Consider the following 24061-nt stretch of genomic DNA (forward strand, 5'->3'; position numbering starts at 1 on the left):
CACGGGCCGCCCCACCTCAATTTTCCCTCACACCCGATAATTTTTTTGTCTTCCCGTGGGCGATTTGGGATCTTGAAGTTTTAACATCGGCGTGGAAAAAAAATGGCTTTAGTTCCGATGCCTGTGAATAGGAAAACAAAGCGCTGAATTCGTACGGATGTTGGGGAGCTGAAGACCATTTTCCTTCAATATTTTCCCTATAGCTCGATATATTTTAGGTTAACCAAGGAAAAAGGAAAAGATAAGTTCAAGACAACCAATAACTTTTCCCCAACTAAATGACTGCAGTGGCATTACTTTGGGGGCTGGGAAATGGGGTGTCGCTAGGCCGGGTCGCAATGGCCAAAGTTAGGGAGTTAGAGAGAGATAGAGAGGGAGAGAATGAGATACTGTGCTAATATCGCTGAGATCTGGGATTGGCAGTTCAGCGGTGATGGCTTCTGGAAATTACATAGGTTCATTGGAAGGGGTGTGTGTGTGTGTAATTCACCGGGTCGGTCAGGATCACTTGATGGTCGTGATCGTCAGCTTTTACCCTCCCGGAAGGGAGCTGAGAGCTCATATAGTCCGATCTAAGGGCAAGGCTGTGACCTTCACACACCCACACACCCGTCCCCTTGCTCAAGGGGGACAGTAACCACCCACTTCGTTAGTGAAACTTTTCGCAACCTGAGCGAGGCGCGAACTCCCGTCCACCAGTTGGCAAGCGAGAGCGTTACCACTGCACCAGCGAGCGGTGTGTGTGTGTGTGTGTGTGTGTGTGTGTGTGTGTGTGTGTGTGTGTGTGTGTGTGTGTGTGTGTGTGTGTGTGTGTGTGTGTGTGTGTGTGTGTGTGTGTGTGTGTGTGTGTGTGTGTGTGTGTGTGTGTGTGTGTGTGTGTGTGTGTGTGTGTGTGTGTGTGTGTGTGTGTGTGTGTGTGTGCATTGTAGTTTAACTCATTTACTCATTTCTTATTCACGGAAGGAAGGGTAGTGAACTGTTAATGGGCATCATCAACCTGCAGTCCACCGGGTTCACGATCAGATGGGCTTGAGGCATCAGCTACAACAATTCATTCACTCAGTCATTCAACCACCTGTTCACTCATTTATTCATTTAGTTGTTCATCTACTCCCCCATTTACTCATCATACTGCCTATTCATTCAGTCAGCCAAGCCTTTCCTTCACGCACTCATTCACTTATTCAGCAGTCATTCATTTACCTCTGTTTTCATCATACTGTTTACTCATCAGTTCAGTCAAGCTCTCAACATCTCATCCAATCGCTCATTCCATTTTTCAGCTGGTCATCGACTCACTTATCTTCCTGCCCCGCCTGCCCACTTATACCAACGTACCCACCTGTGCCCACCTACACCCACCTCTCACACTACCTATACCTTCTTGGACACGTTTTTCCATCTGTCCACCCATATGCACTTAGTTTTTTTTTTTTTTTTACTCAAACTTGTGTCAGAACTTAATGAGATCTTGCCCAATGAACGAGTAAAATTCAGTGCCAGTTGTATAGGATGGAATATTTCTTCATTAGTTAGGAGCCTCATTGTGTAAAGGGATTATTGACCGCATCTGTACATCCCACCCTCACCTTTCATTTTTCCCCACCCCCAAACCTCCTCATCCACGTATCTTTCATCCTCACTCACCTACGATAATTCCCTACCCACCTGCATACTAACCCACTCACGGCATACCTTCATTCATTCACAAACTGCCCCACCCACCCACCTACCAGCTCATTCACCCCCTCCCTCCCCTCCCACAAACTACCTCTTGTACCCAACCACGTGTCCTCCACACCTTTACCTACTTACACAAATTGCCCCATTCATTCGTCTAATCTACCCACGTGCTTTCCATCATCTGGTAATCTCTGTGCTGATGTAGTGGGTAAAACAACAGTCGGAGTTACGGTCTTGTCACGTGCATGCATGTTCAGTCCCCAATGAACGATGTATATGCAGTCTAAGAAGGACCATAAGGTCTGTTGGTGTTTGTTTTCCTTTGTTCTCCTTCCCTTTGTACCCACCCACTTAAGAGATGTTCCTTCCACCCACCTACCCATTCACATATTCGTCAACTTTACTCACATAGTTTTTTTATCCATCTTTCTACCCACCTACTCATCCACGTGACAGCCACACCCTCCGCCAGTCATGATCTCTCTCACACGTCCACCCACTCATTCACGTGTCTCTCAATCTAACCCATCCAGCTACCCACCTACCTACACACGTGCACCCACTGCCTGGCTATCCCATCCACCCACCCACCTAGACAAGATACTAGCCAAGAGACACAGTGACCTGGCTTCCTGAATTAGTGTGCTACCCTGTCAGATGAGGCACTAAAAATGGTTGTTTTTTGTGGTGGTCCCTTCCTTGTTCTGTCCTGTCCCCCTTTCCCTTCCTTGTTTCTCCCTGCTTCTCCCATTCTTTCTTTCTCAGTACCTCTCTTCCTTACTCCCCGCTCTCCTCTTCCATGTTGCTCCCTGTCTCCCTCTCTCTTATTTGTCCTGCCTTAGTTTTCTTCTCTCCTCTTTGTCCCATTCATTCCCGTCCCTCACTTCTTCCCTACTCCCTGCCTTCCTTTCCTCCATAGGCTCTCCCAACCACTCGGCCTTCATTTTCGTCCATTTCAGTGCATTTCTAATTCCTCTCTGCTCCCTGCCCACCCACTCTTTTTCCTTCCATGTTCCAGTTGTCTTTCGTTGTGCCTTCCTTCCTTTTCGCGTTTACTCCTCCTCCTCATTCCCTCTCCGTGTCTTTTCTTTCCTACGCAGCCTTTTTTCCATTTTCCTTCAATTTATGTCACACCTCTTTCCACATCTTCTCATTCTCCCTCCCATTCCTTCCTCCCTTATCATTATTCTCACTCTCCCCTTTTCTTTTACCCTACTCATCTTATACCCTCCCCATCCCACCTCCCACCACTCTCCCTCCCATCTTATCTCCACTTCTCCCCCCTAGCCCCTCTCCCCCCTTCCTTGTCCTCACTCTTGGCAGTAAAAGCCAGAGAAGAACAATTAATCACCGCTGTCCTAGTTACAGTATCCTAGGTAGGTCAGTAGGGTTGGAAGCATTAATGAAAAGATTCGTGGGGAAAAAAAAAAATAGAATAATTCATTTTAATGACTGCATTAACTGGCTGATACAGAAATCGTGACGTTAGGATAGGTCCTGTTAATAAGTCTCATTTATTTGCATTTGTTCGCATCCTGTCAGTTCATACTGATGACATGGAATTATAAAGTCTTATCTCACATAAGCATAGCCATTATAACACATCCATTTTTAGATTGCATTGCCTTAACTACAAACACTCCATCCCCATTCGTTCTTGGCCAGTATGGAGGCGGGTTGATTCTTGTTGCCACTCTCTTTGCGAGGAAAAAATCTGGTCCGACAGCGAACTTCCAATGGATTGTTATGGCTGCAGGTACGGTAGAGGGACAAGATGATGGAGAAAAATATGAGGGTAGAAGAATAATTATACCTCCAGGAAAATTTTTAATCGCCCCATTTCACCTCCTTTCATTCATATTTCCCTTTGTCTCATCCACGTAATATTTCCTGCACATGTGGATAGGATTATATCTCAATCTAATGGACCTAGTGACGCGACAGAGGCATTCACTGTAAGGGATAAACTTGCCTTTAACTTTGGCCAGCTCGTCTCTTACTTATTCTCTTCTTGTATTCTGTCAGTGTACAGTTTGTTTATTGTATCCCGGTTCTTTCATTTCCAGCGTTTCTTTTGTATTCATTGCTTCAGTTTCTTTTGCTTCATTTCTTCTCTGAGGATAAAATTGGCTGTAAATTCTGCCAGCCTCTCTCATTCTTTTTTTAATTATATTCTGGTGATTTATGCCCTATCATTCTCTTATTTTATGCATGGCTGTCTCCTAAAGCTTCTCCATTCTTTGATTTTATTTCCATTGTAGAAAAAAAAAAATGCCTATTACTTTGATTAACCCTTCTTTTTCAGTATCTCTGTTCTTTTAATTAATGTCTGTTTCATTCCATTTTTTCACTGTTTTATTTCCTGTCTGGCATCTCTTCCTGCCTACTTTTGTGCCCCCCTTTCCTTCCCCTTGCTCACATTCTTCTCTGTGTCCTTTCCTGATAATTTTCTATCATCCCTTCTTTTTTCTGTCCTGTCCACCTTCCTCTCCCATAGTCTCTCCCTCCGACTCTCATACCCTCCACTACTCCTCCCATTTCCCTCCATTTCCCTGTCATTCTCTGTTCTTCCCTTTCCAACTTTTCTCTCCCTTCCATCCCAGTTTCTTTCCCTTCCTTTCCTTATCAACCATATTCCTCATATTCGCCTCCCTTCGCCCTCTCATATCCTCCACTCCACATCCTTTAATCCTTCTCTTCCATCCCATACCCTCTACCTCCCTCTTCCATATTCTCCTTCCCATTCTGTACCCTCTGCCTCCCTCTCCTATATCTTTACCATCACCTCCCATTCCCTCACCGTCCCCTTCCCAGTTCACAGTAGTCTTAAAGTCAACAACAATGTACTTAGAACCCCCATCAAATCATTTCAAGGCTTACAAAGAGATATTTACTACAGTCTTGCCCATTTATCAAGTGGGTGTCAGACCAGAAGAGAACCCACGTGCCAATGCAGTGTTTAGGCAAGGTCACTAGATTTCACCGTCACATTTGCTTGCTCAGGCTTTTCTCCACCTTCTCTCCTTGCCATCTCCTATTCTTGCCTTCACCTCCTTCCCATCCTTGCCTTCATTCACCCCCCCCCTCCTTGCCTCCACCATCCCTCCTTGTCTGTACCTTCTCTCGTTGCCTCCTCTTCCCCTCCTTGCTTCGCCCCATTTCCCTTCTTGTCCCCTTTCCCCGTCCTTTAATCTTCCTTCCTTATCTCCTTCCTTATTCCCTCTCTCTTTACCTCGTCCTCTATGCATCTTACCTCCATCTTAGTCTTATCATCCTCTCTCCCTGCTTGCATCTTCCCTCTTTTTTCTACCCTTTCTTCCTTCTTTCCTCCACCTTTCCTTCCTCCTTAACTTTCACCTTTTCCCTGTCTCTACCTCCATCCACCTCGCTTGGCTCGAGTCTCACCTCTTTTTCCCCTCCTTGTCTCCTCCTTCCCTTTTGCTTCCATCTTCCCTCCTTCCTCCCTCCCTCCTTACTTGCACCCTCTTCCTTGCCCCCTCCATCCGTCCCCCCTTTCTTCCTTCTTCACTTCCTTTTCCTTTCCTTAAAAGCTCGCGGTGATATTAAGGCCGCAAATTAAATACCTTCACTGCCAGATTTTACACTGTAGCACTGCCACCAATCTATAAAATTACTCTTAGCAAGTTATTTCTGTGCATGATTGGTAAGTGGTATTGCTGTGCGTGAATGGTGACTGGTATTTCTGTGCATGAATGGTAAGTGGTATCCTGTGCGTGAATGGTAAATGGTATTTCTGTGCGTGAATGATAAGTGGTATTTCTGTGCATGAATGGTAAGTGGTATTTCTGTGCGTGAATGGTAAGTGGTATTTCTGTGCGTGAACGGTAAGTGGTATTTCTGTGCCTGAATGGTAACCCACGTGATCCCTGCGTGCTGCACAAACGGCTAGACGTCTTGGTGGAAGTGTCGGGTCGGGAGAAGGCCCTACGTAAACATGCCGCGGTTCAAATCCAAGGGGAGTCTGGAGGTTTCTGTCACGCATGCGTTGCCGGGGACGTACGGTGTTTTCTTGCGGCTAAAATATGATCTGGAAGACGATAATCTATTTTGAGGGTCATCTTACGCCTCGGACAGGAGAATAATTAAAGGTTGGCTTTTTTTTTCTTTTTTTCAACACGTTATGGATTTATTCAACTTGAGAAGAACCTCTCGAAGTGGAGGGGTAAACACTGTCAGTCTTCGTGGATAAAATCGTTTGGCTTTAGGTGGCATGGAACACTAGAGTTATCGTGACCATGAAAGGGTTAATGGTAACAGTATTGACACTCTCAGGCACATACCATTCATTCCCAGCGTCTTGTGTTAGCTGAAATAAAACACTGAAGAGGACGTCCATAAAAGGGTTAATGGGTGATGCTGTTACCACTTGACATCGACCAGGTTTCAGTCATCTTGCCATTTTTAGACATCACCATTCACCCCTTTACTACCCGGGGTCTCCTAAGCTGAATGTCATCGTCCAGGGTTAGTAGGAATAATATACAAGAGCCTCCCCTCTTTCTTCTCCCGTTTTCCTTTCCTGCCTTTTATCAATTTTGTTTTCTCCATAAATATCCTCTCCTGTCTAACTGTCCCCGTTTCCTTCTCATCGTGCTGTCTCTTCCATTTATTCCTCCTCTCCTTTCCCATCATTCACAGCTCTCACTTTCCTGTCTCCATTTTTAACTTCTTTCAGTAAATATTCAGTCTTCTTTCCCATCATTCCCAACTCACTTTCCTGTCTGTCTCCATATTTAACTTCTTTCGGTCAATATTCTGTCCTGTCTAAGGGTTACATTCGTGGTTGGTTTGCTTACATCTCATCGACAAGAAACTTCATTGTGTTCAGTTTCATTTGGGAGGTTGAGAACAGACAAAGGATTCCATGGTAACTGGTCTAATAATGTTCGTGTCGAGAATGGTTCATGATCTCACCAACATCACCGCCAAAAGTGACTGTTTGCATCTCAGAGTTCCTTTATTTTCTTTTATTCTTGATTTCCTCTTGCGTCCACTTCTCTTTCTCTCTCTCTCCTTGTTTCTTCACCCGTATTTTTACTTTGTGTGTGTGTGTGTGTGTGTGTGTGTGTGTGTGTGTGTGTGTGTGTGTGTGTGTGTGTGTGTGTGTTGCCAATTCCCATATTTACTTGTTTTTACCCCTTCAATCCGGTGACGCGGTTTCTATTTTAGCGTAACTGCCTCCAGACGATTTTACTCAGCTTAGGAGAGATCACTTGGCTTGGGAAGGTGAAGGGAGTTGTATTTAGACTCTCCAGTGGGAAAAGCCTCATAGGATGGGTAAAATCGTCTGTAGTAGGAATAAAGTAGAAAATACGACATTGCAATATAGGAGTTATCCCCCTCGTTTTTATTTAGTTTTTATTATTCATCTTTCATCTGTCTTTCCTTTCGCTTCTTCCGTCTACATTTATAATCTTTCTGTGTTCTCACTTCTTTACTCCCGCATCTTTGTCTCAACTTCTTTCCCTCCCTTTCCTCCTATTTCTTCTTCCTTCTACACACCACTCATACCCTTTTTCCTCCTCTCTCCCAGACCTTTGTACGGGTATATCCGCTCCTTGTCCATTTCTCCTCCATTCTGCCTTTCCCATTCTTCTTCCTCTCCTGTCGCTTCCCTCCTTGCCTCCCCCCTACCACCTTGTCCCACTCCCCCTCTCCTACCCCCTTGTCCCTTTCCTCCATCGCTACTCCTACCCCCTTGTCCCTCTCTTCCACCCCTACTCCCACCCTCACTGCAGCCCTTGAGACATTGGAAGACCCCCTCCCCTCTCCCTTCTTGTCTCGATGGCACCTTTGAACCCCGGAGTTATGGGGGCGGGCACCAGCCTTGGATTAGTTTCAGGGGGGGTTGGATTCGCTTGCCGCCACACACATAAAGGATTGGAACCTACACAGAGGGAGAGACGCCCCTGTACTGCTATCTATCTGGCATCGTCGGAGCTTTTAGTCTTTAGGCGCCGCCCCCAAGGGTTACCCCATTGCAGTCAGCACAGTTTACGTGTGTGTGTTTCCAAGTATTTGAAATTAAAGAAAAACAGTGGTCCCCCTTACCAACATTCACGTCTTGGCTTGGAAAAATCATGCCCACGCTTGTTGTTGCATTTTTTTTTTTAAACACATTTTTTCGAATGTATGTATAATTCTTCCATTTAAACGCTTCTCGACTTTGCGATATCAGGACACCAAATCAGTTCTTGTTTGAATATGGTCGGATAATATGCTTGCTGTTTTGGACAATGAAAATCTGCGTGTGGCTGCCTGGCTCTTCTTGTTTTTCACTGATGCATTTCGTTGCGATCTGGATTTTTGGTCTTTAGGAATGCATGTGACGAATATTGCGGAGGTGATGTGGTCCAGAACGCTCAGGACCCTGACACATTGACAAAGGCGGCAGTCTGCTGTTTATGACTATCCTTGTCTCTTTATAGTACACCTATTTTAGAAACTGACTGAAATTGTAAGAGGGAGTGCCATGTGGTGTGTCAGTATTTGAATTATTAGGTGAATAGTAATACCGATATGGCCATTCTTAAAACGTGGAACCATACGTTTTGCTACTGTCAGTTACTTCAGCACGGCTCACATACATGAGAATTTTACTTTGGCAACACTGGATGATTTTTTGTTTTAGTTAATGCCAGAGGATTATAATCAGTTTAGGAAAATCTCAAGGACCCAAGGAATAAAGCCTGTCGTGATCGGCCCATGCAGTACAATCATAATACTTTCGGAATTCCTTTGGCCGACGTCGTGCCAGTTTATTCGACTGGAAAATCATTACGACCCAGTTTACTTTCACGCACAGATAAGTACAGTTTTGACCCGGTGTATTTTGAGATATGAGATTCTCCTGTTACGTGGCTCTATACCCTACCATCTCACTCTCAGTAAGTCTATCCCTCCCTTAGCCTATTCGTACCAAGAACTGGGATAAGGACCTGGATTGTGAAGTTGATGGTTGTGCGTCGTAGTTTGAGGCCAGAAAGGGACTTAGCAGAGGTTTTATATCCTCCTTAATGACCTTGATGTAACTGAGAGAGCATTTTTTTCTTCTCCCTCTCATTCCCTTTCACCTCCTTGGACCAGCAGACAGACGGACAGACAGACAGACAGACAGACAGACAGAGGGCAACACAGCCATGGGGACAGCTGCACCACTTACCCTGCCTCTCTCGTATTTCTTCCTCTTTCATTTTCACTCATCCCCCCCCCCCTTCCTACATTTCTATTCTTCATATCACTCTTTGATTCATTCTCACCTGTCATTCCTTCAGTCCCACTCATTTCCCCCCTCTCCTTCATTCTTTCCTCTCATTCCCTCATTCCCCTCCATCACCCCCTTGGACAGACAGACAGAGACAGACAGATGGACAACAGAGGAGCCATGGATACAGAGGCACACCATTCCCAAGCTGGCACTGACCTGAAGCCCCCCACTCCCCTCCCACTCCCCCACTCGCCTCCCACTCCCCCACTCGCCTCCCACTCCCCCCACTCCCCCACTCTCCCAAGGTCACACCGGGGAGGATTCTCGCTGACCGCAGGGTAGACCACCAACCAAAACAACTTAGAGAGAGAGAGAGTCCAAGATTGATACCCCAGTAACCAAAACAACTATCAGGAAAAAAATGTTGATGTCTTAGCAACTACAACACAAGAAAAAAAAAGAGGAAAAACAGTGTCGAAGGAAAAAACAAAAGCTTGGATTGAGCGCCGCGTACTCCCAGTCCGTCTCTCACAGCCTAATCCCTCTGTCTGGGCGGGGCGTTTCAAGAGTTACAATAGACTTACAAAAATACTTACAACCAGTTCTTTGTAGGGCCTGTGAACTTTTTTTTTTTTTTTTTCCAGGAAATATTCAGAGCCAAACCATAAGAACCAGGACTTTGACTCACAAGGGGGCTTAATATTCAGATTCATATTCAAAGTAAGATTCGTTTTTGCGGGAAAGATTCAGAGCAGGACCATATTTACCTCACAAGCAAAGCAACATTTAAATTCGTAATCTGAATCATATTTGTTGTTCTAGGAAGGACAAAGAAGGGAAAATACACACACTTCCCTTGTCCTTTGTTCTTCCTACAAAAATTAATCTGAGTTACGAGGAGGAAATGGATGTAATATATTTTTGAGTGAATTTCGGCCCTGAGTCGTATTCTTGTTGGCATGAGAGAGATTTCCTAACACCTCTATCTAAGCAGTTTATGTTATCAGGTACATACTGTATATACCCCTTCACTGTGATGACGCCTTCTTTTTGTAGTTTTTTTCTACTTCTGCTTTAGTTTCTTCGAGTTAAGCAAGATCTCGCGCTTAGAAGGGTTAATGGAGGATGTATCAGACTCCTCCAGCTCAAAAGGACCCTCTGAAGATTAATTAAATTGTCGGGGAATAGTAAGGATCAAGAAAGACATGGCCAGGTACAGGACGTCAATATCCTCCTGTATATTAATGATGAAGGTTTTGTCGATATTATTGTTATTATTATTATTATTATTATTATTATTATTATTATTATTATTTATAGCTGTTGGTGTTGTTGTAACCCCAGGTTCATCCGAAACGTGAACCCAGTAGACTGCAGGCTAAAGTTGCTCTCCTCCTCTAGTCCACCATCCTGCTTTCGGGGGGACAGGGAGGGGAGTTGAGGGACGTTTGTATAACCTGGCATTGGAGCCACATGGTCATATCAGTGCCACCACATGAAGGCGTCCCTCTCCAGCACCTGTATCTACTGAAAAGAGTGACAAATAGAAGAATATCAGCCTCTTCCCAACGAAGACGTCCTTTCTATCTTATTCTTGCTATTTCCTGCCGAAAATTTATGAATTAGGTTAGATACAGTCATCATTAACCCCTTCACTGCGAGGGGTGTCATCTTAGCAGTATAAAATAGTCTAATGGTAATACTGAATAAAAAAGATGACCTGGTACTGAAGGTGTTGTGATGCCAAACAAATCGCTAAAGAAGAGGTGTCACGGCTTCTTTTGTGCCAGTGATAATACGACTCTCTCTGTGCTACTTCTGCCTGTCGTCGTTCTGTTTGTCGCTTTTGTCGTCTTTGTGAGAAGTCGAGGAGTCGTTTGTCCAGTCACCTTCTCCAACTTACTTGTCCCTTTGTTTATTTGTGGCTGCTTTGTGTCGGTCAGTGTGTGTGTGTGTGTGTGTGTGTGTGTGTGTGTGTGTGTGTGTGTGTGTGTGTGTGTGTGTGTGTGTGTGTGTGTGTGTGTGTGTGTGTGTGTGTGTGTGTGTGTGTGTGTGTGTGTGTGTGTGTGTGTGTGTGTGTGTGTGTCCCTCTAGCTGTCCTTTCTGTGTGTGTGTGTGTGTGTGTGTGTGTGTGTGTGTGTGTGTGTGTGTGTGTGTGTGTGTGTGTGTGTGTGTGTGTGGTTTCTTATCTCCATACCGTCACTCTAGCTTTCCTTTGTGCCGTGGAGCGTGTAAGTATGTGTCGTTTTTTCTTTCCCCTCCCCTCCGTCTCTGAAATTACCCTTTGTCCACTGTACTCACTAAGGCATTTAACTGAGAACATCACAAGACAGAACAGCGTCGTAATTATAAGTAGGGAAAGAAATTATACCCACATATGAAAGTCGTGGTTAGTATTTGCCCTAAACACAACTATAGTCATTATTATTTTTTTTTTCATTTTTACAGTTATTGACACTGATATTCCGACCCTTAATTTTCGTTCTTATTTTTTATTGATTGATTGATTTTTATTTTGCTTGTGGATGTGAGGTACAATGAAATACTAATGTCTGTTCGCTTCCCCTACTTCTCTTTCACTGCTGGATTCCTTGAGGTTTGAATGTGACTCAGTAGACCGAGGTGAATATCGTCCATCTGTGGGTAATGATATGCATCTTTGTCTACTACGTCTCATTCAACCATCCGTGACTCCAGCACTGAAAAAGAGGCAGGGGAGGTGAGCGGATTTTTGTATTTGATAAGGTGGGATGAGAAATGCTGCTTCACTTTATACTCTAACAATTATGGAACATCGACACATTATTCTGGAAAGTTTGATGGGTTCCGAAGCTCAAATCGCTGGGTGTCGAAAGCCGGTGCTCAGTGTCTTTGTTACTGATCACTAAGACGTAGATCGATATTAGTGTCTGCAGTAGCACCTGATGGAGAGAGAGAGAGAGAGAGAGAGAGAGAGAAAGAGAGAGAGAGAGAGAGAGAGAGGTTAAAAACCACACTAGTACATTAAGATAGTCAATTAAGTTATTCAGTACGATGACATAAGTATTTCTTTAATAATGTTATGAAGTTTAGGGAGGACCTCTCACCGTGAAGGGCACAGAATCAATCATCGTTAATTCCTTCACTTGAAAGGTCGTACCCAAAATGAACAAGATAGCCCGATGGTAATATGAATCATACCAGCAAGGCGTTATCCTGCTGAAGGGGTTACTAATAAACAGTGCACGGGATGTCGCCAGGTTTGTGGGTATCAGTCGTATCTTCTCACTGTGGTTTCGTATATGTGTGAGATAACTTGGAGAGAAGCGAAACTTGCATCGTCTGTCCTGACGCATTTGGCCCGACTTTGAAGCTGACTTTATCTCAGCAGCTGCCGTCATCATCATCATGAAACTGTGCTGGCTAACTGCATGACAAATGATTCTTAAAACTTTCTCACTTCTCAGTTTGTTCAATCTGAATTCAGCAATCATGTAGATATAAATTCAGTAGCTTGTGGTAATCAGGGACGAAAATTCATACAAAGCATCCCTCACAAGAGCTCGTACCCCATCTGTTGTGGTTGCGGGACTGGCATTGTCCATAGTTGTGCAGTACATACCGCTCCCACCTGGCCGTCTTGATAAATGGGGTGTGATTCCCTGTGGTGCAGTGCTGGAGTACCAAGAGAAATAAAAGGAATTTACATGTTACATCTCCACAGTTACAGCTTCAAACCGGTATTGTTGGTTCCGCAAGTATTTCGTAAAACAGACATTTTAACTCTAATCACGAGGCTGCCTATTGTAGTAAAATGATTGTGTATTTTTACCGATGTTTCACTTAGTGGGCACAAAGATAGTATTGTTCATTCACCTTGACAGTAACCACGAGAACCAAGTAGAATGGGCCATTAAATGTCGACCATAGAAATCGTCCTGTGTCTGAAACATGACAAAATGTTCTGCACGGAAGATACCTGGCTGCCCCCAACGTTCACCAGTTTGTATGGGTGAGTTAGTTCTTAGGATACCTTTTGATAGATCCAGAAATTGCTCGCAGGTTCTGGCAATGTCCCAGCAAGCATATCCTCCAAACATTTTCCTTCCCTGGGACGTCCTCAATGCGTTCCAGTGATGGGTACACCTCCTCTGATCGTAGCCACCTATCCCTCACCGGGCTTCCATTCTTTAGCCAGATTGCTCCATCGTAAATGAAGGATATCGTCGTCGGCGCACCAGAATGGGTTAGCTCATGCGAACAAGGCCAAAGTGATGTTGGTCCAAAAGTGATCTCTATATAAAATGCATGTTTTTTTTTTTTCCTTTAAAAAATCAAGGCAAGTTTTGAATTATTCTTAGTGATTTTTTTTTTTTTATCAAATTTGAGTTGGGTCCGACTATTGTATGTAGAGTGCATGACGATCCAAGTGTTGTCGCCTAAATTTTTCATAAGCCGAGCCTCAGTGTATTATACTACTTGTTTTCCGATTTTTTCCTGTTTAGAGTATTTTGATATCCAGGAACAGTTCACATGTTTTAATTAGTTCAAATCACACCACTTCACTCCTCAGTCTATGGTTTTAGATTTACATAGGTTGAGCGGCAGGAAGGATGGTGGTTATATTCCCTTGGTATTCTAATTAGCCAGTATTTCATTTTAAAAAAAATGAAACAGGGGTTTTAGCCAATCTCAGTCTCAACCTATAACTCAACACGATATATATGTATTTCCAGAGCGCGCGCGACGCACGCACACACACACACACACACACACACACACACACACACACACACACACACACACACACACACACACACACACACACACACACACACACACACACACACACACACACACACACACACACACACACACACACACACACACACACACACACACACACACACACACACACACACAAAGCCTACCATAACTAATTTTAAATGCGCCGAGGCCTCTGGTGTACACCATAATTAGATGCAGCGACCAGTTTGTTCTCAGGCAGTGCAAATTTCACCTTCCCTCATGGCCAGGTCAATGCCTTGGGGTGGAGGGGAAGCTAAATCCAGCCGGGGTTACACAAGGACAGACATACCGGCACGGGGGAAGGGAAGGGGAGGGGGAGAGGAGAGGAGAGGAGAGGAAGGGGGTGGGGGAGGAAAAGGGTAGGATCCCGTGACCAACCACAGCTGCTATCCCACCACAGGAACCACACCACCACCACAATACCACACCACTTACACCACCTAACCACTTGCACCACACATGCAACAAGGCCACTCAAGAATGTGTGGAATTGTAAGGAAGGTGGGGACTACACTTTCGGGACGGGGGTAGGGTGCACTGCCTTCACGTGTGTTCCATTTGGTAAACAGGTAATTGAGTTTGCGCGTTCGATGCCTTAAAATTCGTCAGGTACATCTATCCTGACATTGATCGCTTTTTCACGTACGCGAAATTGGAAAAATGTGTGTGTGTAATTCACCGGAATTCATCGGGTCGGTCAGGATCACTTGATGGTCGTGATGGTCAGCTTTTACCCTCCCGGAAGGGAGCTGAGAGCTCATATAGTCCGATCTAAGGGCAAGGCTGTGACCTTCACACACGCACACACCCGTCCCCTTGCTCGAGGGGGACAGTAACCACCCACTTCGTCAGTGAAACTTTTCGCAACCTGAGCGAAGCGCGAACTCCCGTCCAACAGTTGGCAAGCGGGAACGTTACCACTGCACCAGCGAGCGGTGTGTGTGTGTGTGTGTGTGTGTGTGTGTGTGTGTGTGTGTGCGTGTGCATCTCTACCTCAATCATTTAACCCTTTAACACCTGTGCTGACTCTGTTGCATATGGTCTGTCGCAGGCTTAGGTCGTGATCTGTGTCTTCAGCCGTGGGTGCGAACAGAGAGAGAGAGAGAGAGAGAGAGAGAGAAGAGGCTAGAGGGGGGAAGCATTCGTATGTAGTAACAGTGATGGTCGGAAGTATATATGTAATATTGGAATTTATTGCCTACGCTCTCTCTCTCTCTCTCTCTCTCTCTCTCTCTCTCTCTCTCTCTCTCTCTCTCTCTCTCTCTCTCTCTCTCTCTCTCTCTCTCTCTCTCAACGTCTCAGGTCTCACAATACAGTGCAGTATAATGTAATGAAGTGTAGTAGTGAAGAATAATTAGAACTGTTGTACCGCGTTACTGTACTCATTGTAATGCAGGATGCTGATGTGATGCGGAGTGTACTGTAACTTTGTGTAGACTTGGGTGAGTGTATTGTAGTCTGTAAGTCGGAGATCAGAGGAGGACAGTGTAGAGTCGAAGAGAGTGGTGATTTAGAGGAGAATGGTTCAGAGGCATTCGTTATACATGGATTAGTGTAGTGAAGTGCAAAATACATTGTGTGTGTGTGTGTGTGTGTGTGTGTGTGTGTGTGTGTGTGTGTGTGTGTGTGTGTGTGTGTGTGTGTGTGTGTGTGTGTGTGAGAGAGAGAGAGAGAGAGAGAGAGAGAGAGAGAGAGAGAGAGTCGTGCCAGTGAATGCGGCAGTACATATAAATCACCGATAATCACATAGTAAACGAACCATACGTCCTGACAGTTAAATAATCTGCCTGGTCAACAACACCCAACGACGTGATCCCGTGTGTCCCTCCAGCTGCGTGTGGCCTTCTAGGAGGTCCTTATGGCCAGCCTGAATATTTTGGCGATGAACTGCACATTTTAATTTAATTCCTCTTACGTTTAGACGATTTTCTTAAATTTAGGGAGAGATTTTAGGTATATGTAAGGGTAAAGAGAGACTGTTTCTGACCCATTCACTTCAGATGGTGTCTCCGGAGCTTAAGAAATTCGTCTGGAGGCGGCAGGAATAAAGTGGAAAGTACGTCATTGGATTAAAAGGGTTAAGGCGTAATTGATGGCCCACCTGAGGGAAATCTTAGCAGAGGCCAGAATATATCCCTATGGACCCTGTTAAGATACACACCTAGGGCTTAATTATTGTTCAGTTTAATTCCAGTCGATTTAGTTCAAGTGAGAGACGTCCTAACAGTGAGGGGGTTGGGAACGTTTGGTGGTGTGCAGTAATTATCAGTGAGTCTGGTATTATGTGGTATACGTAGGGAGATTTTAGAGGTGTGTGGTGTGTATGGAAAGTAATGGTATGTGTGGTGTAGTATGCGGGTATGTGTAGTGTTGTATGGTGCAGTATGGTGTGTCTGGTGTTGTGTGATGTAGCATATGGAGAGTATATTTCTGTATGGTGTAGTGGTAGGGAGAGTGTTGTATTGTGTGGTGTATAAGTGTAGTGTTGTGTGATACAGCATATGGAGAGAGTAATATTTTGTGGTTAATATATACGATCCTAGTGTACTGTAGTATAAAGCAGTATTTTGTCAGCAGTGTTTTGTAGTAGCCTGTAATGGTCGTTTAGTGTCGCACAGTGTTGTAATTCAGTGTAGTATTGCCCATTGTAGTGTGATAAAGTGTAGTAGAGTAGTGTAGTGCAGTGTACCGTAGTGCAGTGGTGATGTAAAGTGGCTTAGTGGTGTCAGCGTAGATCTAGTGAAGTGGCTCTTGCTGTCCTCTTTATTTCTGTCTCACATTTCTCTCTCTCTCTCTCTCTCTCTCTCTCTCTCTCTCTCTCTCTCTCTCTCTCTCTCTCTCTCCCCACCAAGCCCTGTGTTGCCAAGGTAAGGGAGACCAGCGTAAAACCTGGGTATTTTGGGTGCCAGTACGCCCACGAGGACTGTCTTGGCCCCCCCGCCCCTTACACGGCGCCGGGAAGTAGGGGGGTGGGTGGGGAAGTAGGTAGGTAAGTAGATGGGAAGGTGGCTGAGTGGATGGGCAAGTAGGTGGGAGGTAGGTAGGCATGTCATTGGGGAGTAGGCTGGGTGGATGGGAAGGTAGGTGGGGAAGTGGTAGGTAAGTAGGTGAGGAGGTGGCTGAGTGGGTGGGGAAGTAGGAAAGTCAGTAGGCTGAGAGAAAGAGGTAAAGTGAGAAAGCAGATGGGTGTATAGGATGACAGGTAGGCAAGTAGGTGAGTGGTTGAATGGGTAGTGTATAAGGAGGATGGTTAGTAGGTAGGGAGGTAGGTCAGTTGGTAGGTAATTTAGTGGGTAGGGAAATGAATGATTGTTGTTGTTGGTTGATGAATAGTTGTTTTTGTTTCTGTTTTTGTGACCCCAGCCTCATGTAAACGCGAACCCGGTGGACTGCAGTAAAGCGGCCACTTCAGCTGAGTGCTCCTGGGTATGGGGGACTGTAATGAAAGTGAGGGTATAGGAAACTGCGCATGAGTTTTTTTCTCTGTTGTTCCTGAAGTAGAGAAGGTTGGTGGCCTCATCGTAGTCTGGAAAAGTGAACTCCTGTTTCTGTGGGAAGGGCGGTTTCTGTGGGGTGAATGTCTGGTGGGGATTCATGAAGGATGCTCCGTGATTGTGGGTTTGGGGTGGCTGCTGTGTATTGGTGTTTGTGTTTGTGAAGCAGGGTGTTAGGTGGAGGAGAAAGGGTGTTGAGGCATTATATATACATGGCAGTGTTAGGATTTGTGTGTGTGTGTGTGTGTGTGTGTGTGTGTGTGTGTGTGTGTGTGTGTGTGTGTGTGTGTGTGTGTGTAAGAGAAGTGGTGAAATGTGAAGTTACGATGGTAAGGTAGGTCCCGTGTTGAATCGTTGAAATATGTTCCTCTCATGTGCAAGTGGCTTTTGGTTTAGAGTAGATAAGTGGAGGGTAAGTGGGTGTGGAGGTAGGTACGTGGCAAGGTGAATGTATATAATTGAGACGGAAGTGCAAAGATAAGCAGGTAGGTAGGTGAGCGAATGAAAAGGTAAAACGTTTTTAATAAGTGAGTGGGTAGGGAAGTACAGTACTCTAGGCTTGTGGATGAGGACGCAAAAGCTCCTTATGTATATTCTCTTTCGTTTTTTCCTTTTTTTGTGTGTGTGGGAAGTAAAAATGTTGATAAGCTGGGGGTAGATGAATGAGTGGGTAAGAAGGTGGGGACGCAGGAAGGCAGGTAGGTAGCTAGTAGAGAGAGAGAGAGAGAGAGAGAGACGAGGGAAGTAAGTAAAAAAAAAAAATTAGTTGAAACGAGTGGGGACGACAGGAATGCAGAAGAAAATGGAAGCAAACTGGTGGGGTGACAAATACAATAACAAGACGAATGGAGAGAGAGAGAGAGAGAGAGAGAGAGAGAGAGAGAGAGAGAGAGAGAGAGAGCGTTGGCAGGTAACTGGACAAAATGAGATAATAAATAACAGCTTAAGAGGAAGAATGAGAGGGCGTATGAATGAGAACGAGATGGGTAACACACACACACACACACACACACACACACACACACACACACACACACACACACACACACACACACACACACACACACACACACACACACACACACACACACACACACACACACACACACACACACACACACACACACACACACACACACACACACACACACACACACACACACACACACACACACACACACACACACACACACACACCACTTAGTAAAATAAAGAGTTCCTGCAAGAAGAGCATAAGGTGAGACATGTAATAAAAACTTAAGGACTAAGATAAGTACACTTCCACTTCGCCGGAGAGGGGGAGAGGGAAGTGGAGGAGGGAAGGAAGAAGATGAGAGGAATGGAAGAAAAGGAGAGAGGGAGTAAAGAATGGGATGGAGGAGGGAAGATGGATGGAATTGATGAAGGGAGGAAGGAAATGTGAGAAGGAATGTTAGGGAGAGAGAGGTAGTGAAAGTATGAAAAGAAAGAGGGAAGAAGGAAAGTCGGTATGAAGTAGTGAAGGGAGGGAGTGACGGTGGAGGTATGCAAAGAGAGAAGTGAGGGTGTAAACGGAGGAGGAAGGAGGGAAGGTAGGTTAGACGGAAGAGAGAGAGAGAGAGAGAGAGGGGGGACTTTCACTTTGTCCTCTCTCCTTCCCCTCTCATTCTCACCCATCCTGTCTTTGGTTCATCCCTCCCCCTCTGTTCAGTCCCTCTCCTTTCTCCCTCAGTTCTTCTAGCCCTTCCCTCCCCCTTGCCATCCCTTCCTCCCCTCTTTTTCCCCTCATCCTCTGTCTACCTGTGTTTTTCCCCGTCTGCCTGTCTGTGTGGGTGTAAATATAGGCAGTGTACCCTCACCCCACCCCGCCCTTAGGAGTGGACACCATACACACCCACGCACCCATTCACCCCCCCCATCTGTGTGTGTGTGTGTGTGTGTGTGTGTGTGTGTGTGTGTGTGTGTGTGTGTGTGTGTGTGTGTGTGTGTGTGTGTGTGTGTGTGTGTGTGTGTGCAACCACTGACAAGATGAGCCTTCAACAAATTAACCCCGTCAACGCGAGTACGTCCTTTTCATTTTAATAATGCTACTCTCAGACGCTCATATTTCAGTTTAGGAAGACCCTCATAGTGAAGGACTCAGTGAAGGCAGTTCCCAGTCCCTCCAATTTGAACCTGAATTTAAACCTTTGAAGATAGATAAAATTGATAATAATAAATAATAACCAATAAAATTCCTCATTGTGAACCCTGAGTAGCACACAGTGATGTACATTTAAACAGAACATGGTTACGTCAGCACTGGAGTAGAGAATTTATTGTGTATTTGCAGTAATAGAAACAATTAAATCTGAGAGAGAGAGAGAGAGAGAGAGAGAGAGAGAGAGTACGTTAGGTAATGCACCGAGAGACAGAAATTATGGAATGCTGTAACGACGTTCTTACCACCCTCGTCAAGTATCTGGACCAATACCAATTTGTGGCGGACTCGAGAGGACCAGAAACATTAATAATTAAAGCCGAAAGTTCATTACGAAAAAATATCGGGCCAAAAAGATCTGTCAACATAAGAAATACAGATTAAGGAAGTACGATGGATGGCAGAGTACAGACAATCCACAGCTCCCAGTAATTTGAAAAACCCGCCAAAAAAAGAACTGTTCCTTTTTATTTTTACTTTTTTCATCTTTTTTTTTTCTTTTTTTTTTTTTGGCTCGTGGGTGGTGGCAGTATATTACATCGCATAATGTATAAGATTTTTGGGCCATAATCTTGTTGCTTTTCTAGATTTCGTCGCACCTCTCCCTCACCGATTAATTTTCTGTTTTTCTCTAATATGCGCTTTTATGTCAGTATTAAAAAGGTATAATTAACACAAAAACAGCAGGAAGATATATTCTGTTTAACACCTCGCAATAATTAAACAGGTATACGAAACGGAAACATCAACGCATGCAATCCAGTGCTTTCCTGTATTAATTATCCCCCACCTATAAAGATTTGACGTCAGTGGGTAAAGAAATACTAGACTTCCCGACTTCCCTTCGTACTCAGTGCTTGGTCTGACTCTGGTGTATATCCACGTATGAATGACAGCGCGTGCGAGTATGGATGTGGTGCCTGTAGGAGTATGTGTACGTAACTCTTTGTGAAGTTGTTCGTAATTCATCGTGAAGCAGTTAATGAGGCGCTTAGTATTATGGTGTGTGTGTGTGTGTGTGTGTGTGTGTGTGTGTGTGTGTGTGTGTGTGTGTGTGTGTGTGTGTGTGTGTGTGTGTGTGTGTGTGTGTGTGAGGGTTCTTTGGTGTAGACCACCCTAGGGAAATCTTACCACCTTGTAACCTGTTCCTTCCTCTCCTGCCTCACCCCTCTGCACCTGCCTCACCCCTCTGCCCCTCCCTCACCCCTCTGCCCCTCCCTCACCCCTCTGCCCCTCCCTCACCCCTCTGCCCCTCTCTTACCTCTCTACCCCTCCCTCACCCCTCTGCCCCTCTCTTACCTCTCTGCCCCTCCCTCATCCCACTGCCCTGCCTCACCCCTCTGTCCTGCCTCACCCCTCTGTCCCTCCCTTACCTCTGTGCACCTGCCTCACCCCACTTCCTCTGCCACATCCCTCTGCCGCTGCATCACCTCACTTCCTCTGCCTCACTCCTCAACCCCTACCTCACCCCACTCTGCTCCTGCCTCACTCATCTACCCCTCCTGACCCCTCTGCGTCTGCCTTTGCGTCACCTCACCTACCTCTCACTCTCTCTACCTCTCTGCATCCCTCACTCTCCTTCTTCCTCCTCCATCCCTCAATTTCCTTCCCCCTCTCCATCCCTTACTCTCCCTCCCCCTCCCACCCTTCCCCTTTCCTTGCCGCTTCGTGACTCTTCCTCATTAACTCCCCCGCTTCCCCCCCCCTCTATCTTCCCCACATTCTCTCTCTCTCTCTCTCTCTCTCTCTCTCTCTCTCTCTCTCTCTCTCTCTCTCTCTCTCTCTCTCTCTCTCTCTCAACTCTTCTCCGCTTTTCTGTTATTATTTTTTTTTCTCTACTTCTACCCTTCCCTCCACAGTTCCTCTTGTCTCTGCTTCTCTTCCGTCAGTCATTGTACTCCTTTGTATTGTTTCCCTGACTCAGTTTTCCATCTGCTCATTGGTCGGAGGGTTTGGAGGGTGGGGGAGAGCCTTCCACTTTGCTGTCTTATTTTCTACGACATCAGCCTAAGAATGTCAGTTATATTCCTGTCCTCGCTATCTCCTGACGATTTTATTCAGCCAGGGATTGATTTTTCGTACTGGAGGGGTTACATAAAGCCTTCATTAACACTTTAAATGCAAGGGAGCTTTTTTAAGATGAAGGAAATCGTCTGAAAGTAGAAAGAATAGAGAGACGTGATCGTGCTGAATGAATTAAGTTTTTGTAATGAGAGAATAAACCTTTTTCTCATTAATAAGGGCAGCCACCACGAAAGGACTGTAAAGGTTATGATGTTTGTCTCTAACTTTATGTAGAGAGAGAGAGAGAGAGAAAGGGATGGTGAGAGTGAAGGAGAGATAATGGGTGAGAGAGAGAGAATGAAATACGGTGAGAGTGTTGAACGAATGACGAGATTGAAAGAGAGATGATGGCGGATAATGAGGGAGTGAGTGAGGGATGGTCAGGGAGAAAGATAATGAGGGAGGGATAGGATCGGAGGGTGAGTGGGGGACGAATGAAAGTGAGGGTTTGGGTACGAAGGTGAGAGAGTGACACAGGCGTGTGATGACGAAGCTCAGAGTGCGAAAATGAAAGTGCTTGAGAGAGAGAGAGAGAGAGAGAGACGTATAAGCAATGTATGACCAAGTTTACATGATGTGAATGTGAAGAGGGAAGGATCAGGGAGAGGATGTGAGAAGCAATGGGTAGGTGTGAGAGACTGTATGAGAAGAGAGTTTTGAGGGGAAAGTGGCAGTGTGTGTGTGGGGAGGGGGAGAGAGAGAGGGATGGTGAGTGGATTAGAATAAGGCATTGAGTGTATGGAAGTGTGTACGAGATAGGAAATGTAAGGAAGTAAGAAGTAATTGTATGAGAGAGAGAGAGAGAGAGAGAGAGAGAGAGAGAGAGAGAGAGAGAGAGAGAGAGAGAGAGAGAGAGAGAGAGAGGATATGAAAGAAAGAATGAGGATAGAGTGAGGGTAAGGGGCTATGTGTCAGAGAAGAGTACGTGGGAGTCAGTGTGAATGAAAATAAACACGCCTTAATACTCACAGTGTCAGAAGCGTTGCGTCCTTCACCGCCTCACTCTGGCTGCTGATAATCCTGCCTCAGCCTCCTGGTAATCCTGTGAGGTGGACAGAAATGGCACTGAGCACTGGTGAGGCTCTGCAGCTGTGGCACTGCTGTCTCTCACTCTCAGAACCCTTGAGGATGGCACTGCTCTCTCAGGACCTTAGAGGTTGGCACTGCTGTCTCACAGGACCGTAGAGGTTGGCACTGCTCTCTGTTAGGACCCTTGAGGTTGGCACTGCTCTCTCTTAGGACCTTAGAGTTTGGCACTGCTCTTTGTCAGGACCCAAAGGAGATGTGACACTGCTCTCAGGACCTCAAAGGAGATGCGATACTACTCTGAGGCCCCCAGAGATGCGGCACTTGGCACTGGCAGGGGTGAACTGTGGCACTAGAGGTACCGGGTCGCCCCTGCTGTGATGGCGTTGAGAGCGGCACCGCGGGGGAGGCACGGCACCCTCGAGCAGCTGCTGGCACCGGCACTACTGACTAGCGGCCCTGGCTGGCACTGGCACGGGGCTGTGTGGGTAACTGGGGGTATGTGGGTAACTGGGGGTATGTGAGTATGTAGGTAACTGGGGGTATGTGGGTAACTGGGGGTATGTGGGTAACTGGGGGTATGTGGGTAACTTGGGTACGTGGGTAACTGGGGTATGTGTGTAGCTAGGGATATTTGGATAACGGGATATGTGGGTAACTGAGAGTATGTAGGTAAATGGGGGTATATGGGTAGAGGTTATGCGACTGAGTGTATATGGAGGTATGTGGGTAACTGGGGGTATGTAGGTAACTTGAGGTATGAGGTTGACTGTGGATATGTGGGAAACGGGGTATGTGGGTAACAGTATGTGAGAAATGAGGGTACACTTACCTTTCCTCCTCTCAACCCATTCCTTGCCGTCCAATCCCAGAGGTGATCCAGGGTGGCCGCCGCAAGAGCCTCAGTACCGCCACCCACCCGCCACTCCAGGGCCGCGTTCTCGTCAGCTGAGCAGGATTTTTTCCACCTCATACTTAGTGACTTATTTTGGTTATTGAGCCTTATTATTCTCTTGTGTGTTTTTATATCTTTCTTATTTATCAGGGGAGGATGTTATTTATGTTCTTGTGGCCCTAGATTCATCAGAACGGTAATATTAACATAGCCTACCAGTCAGGAAGAATATGGTAAGGAAGAGCTTAGGACACTTTAACCAATGAAATTACGGATTCAAACCTTAACCAGCCAGCCCTCCTCCATTACCCTCTCATCTGTTAACCTGTTCAGTCCAAGGAGATCTTTTCTGATTTATTTTGTTTTTTTTTCTGGCTATGCAGTTCACTTTTGGAAAGATATCTGGTTCTGAAACGGTAATTGAAGGCTTTATCTAACCCCTCCTAGGTCAATAAATCTCGTACCCTGAATAAAATAGTCTGGATAGTAAGAATTTTAATAACTTGTTCACGGGGTGAAAGGATAATTCATTTTTACGCCACGTCTGCCACTGTTATTTACCGGCGATTTACAGTAATAGTCTCTCAGAACATGATGATGATGATGATGATTATTATTATATTATTATTATTATTATTTTGCATTCTGTCTGATGGAACTAAGTAGATTCAACTGTTCATTTACCAGTACGTTAACGCCCAATC

At 45.5% G+C, this 24061-nt stretch overlaps 1 protein-coding gene across 1 annotated transcript in view; it reads right to left on the reverse strand.

Annotated features, from left to right (window-relative positions):
• The window catches only part of LOC145399132 (uncharacterized), a 150705-nt gene extending 127270 nt beyond the window's left edge, over positions 1 to 23435 (reverse strand). The window contains exons 1-2 of the mRNA XM_080271871.1: positions 23295 to 23435; positions 22762 to 22890 (exon numbers count right to left, since the gene is read on the reverse strand). Coding sequence (XP_080127997.1) covers positions 22762 to 22890; positions 23295 to 23435 — 270 coding nt within the window. The remainder of the gene's footprint in view (positions 1 to 22761; positions 22891 to 23294) is intronic.
• Positions 23436 to 24061: the final 626 nt, after the last annotated feature.

This window comes from Coenobita brevimanus, chromosome 47 (genome assembly GCF_032717465.1).
Source record: "Coenobita brevimanus isolate Jiangsu-jjx chromosome 47, ASM3271746v2, whole genome shotgun sequence".
Lineage (NCBI taxonomy): Eukaryota > Metazoa > Arthropoda > Malacostraca > Decapoda > Coenobitidae > Coenobita > Coenobita brevimanus.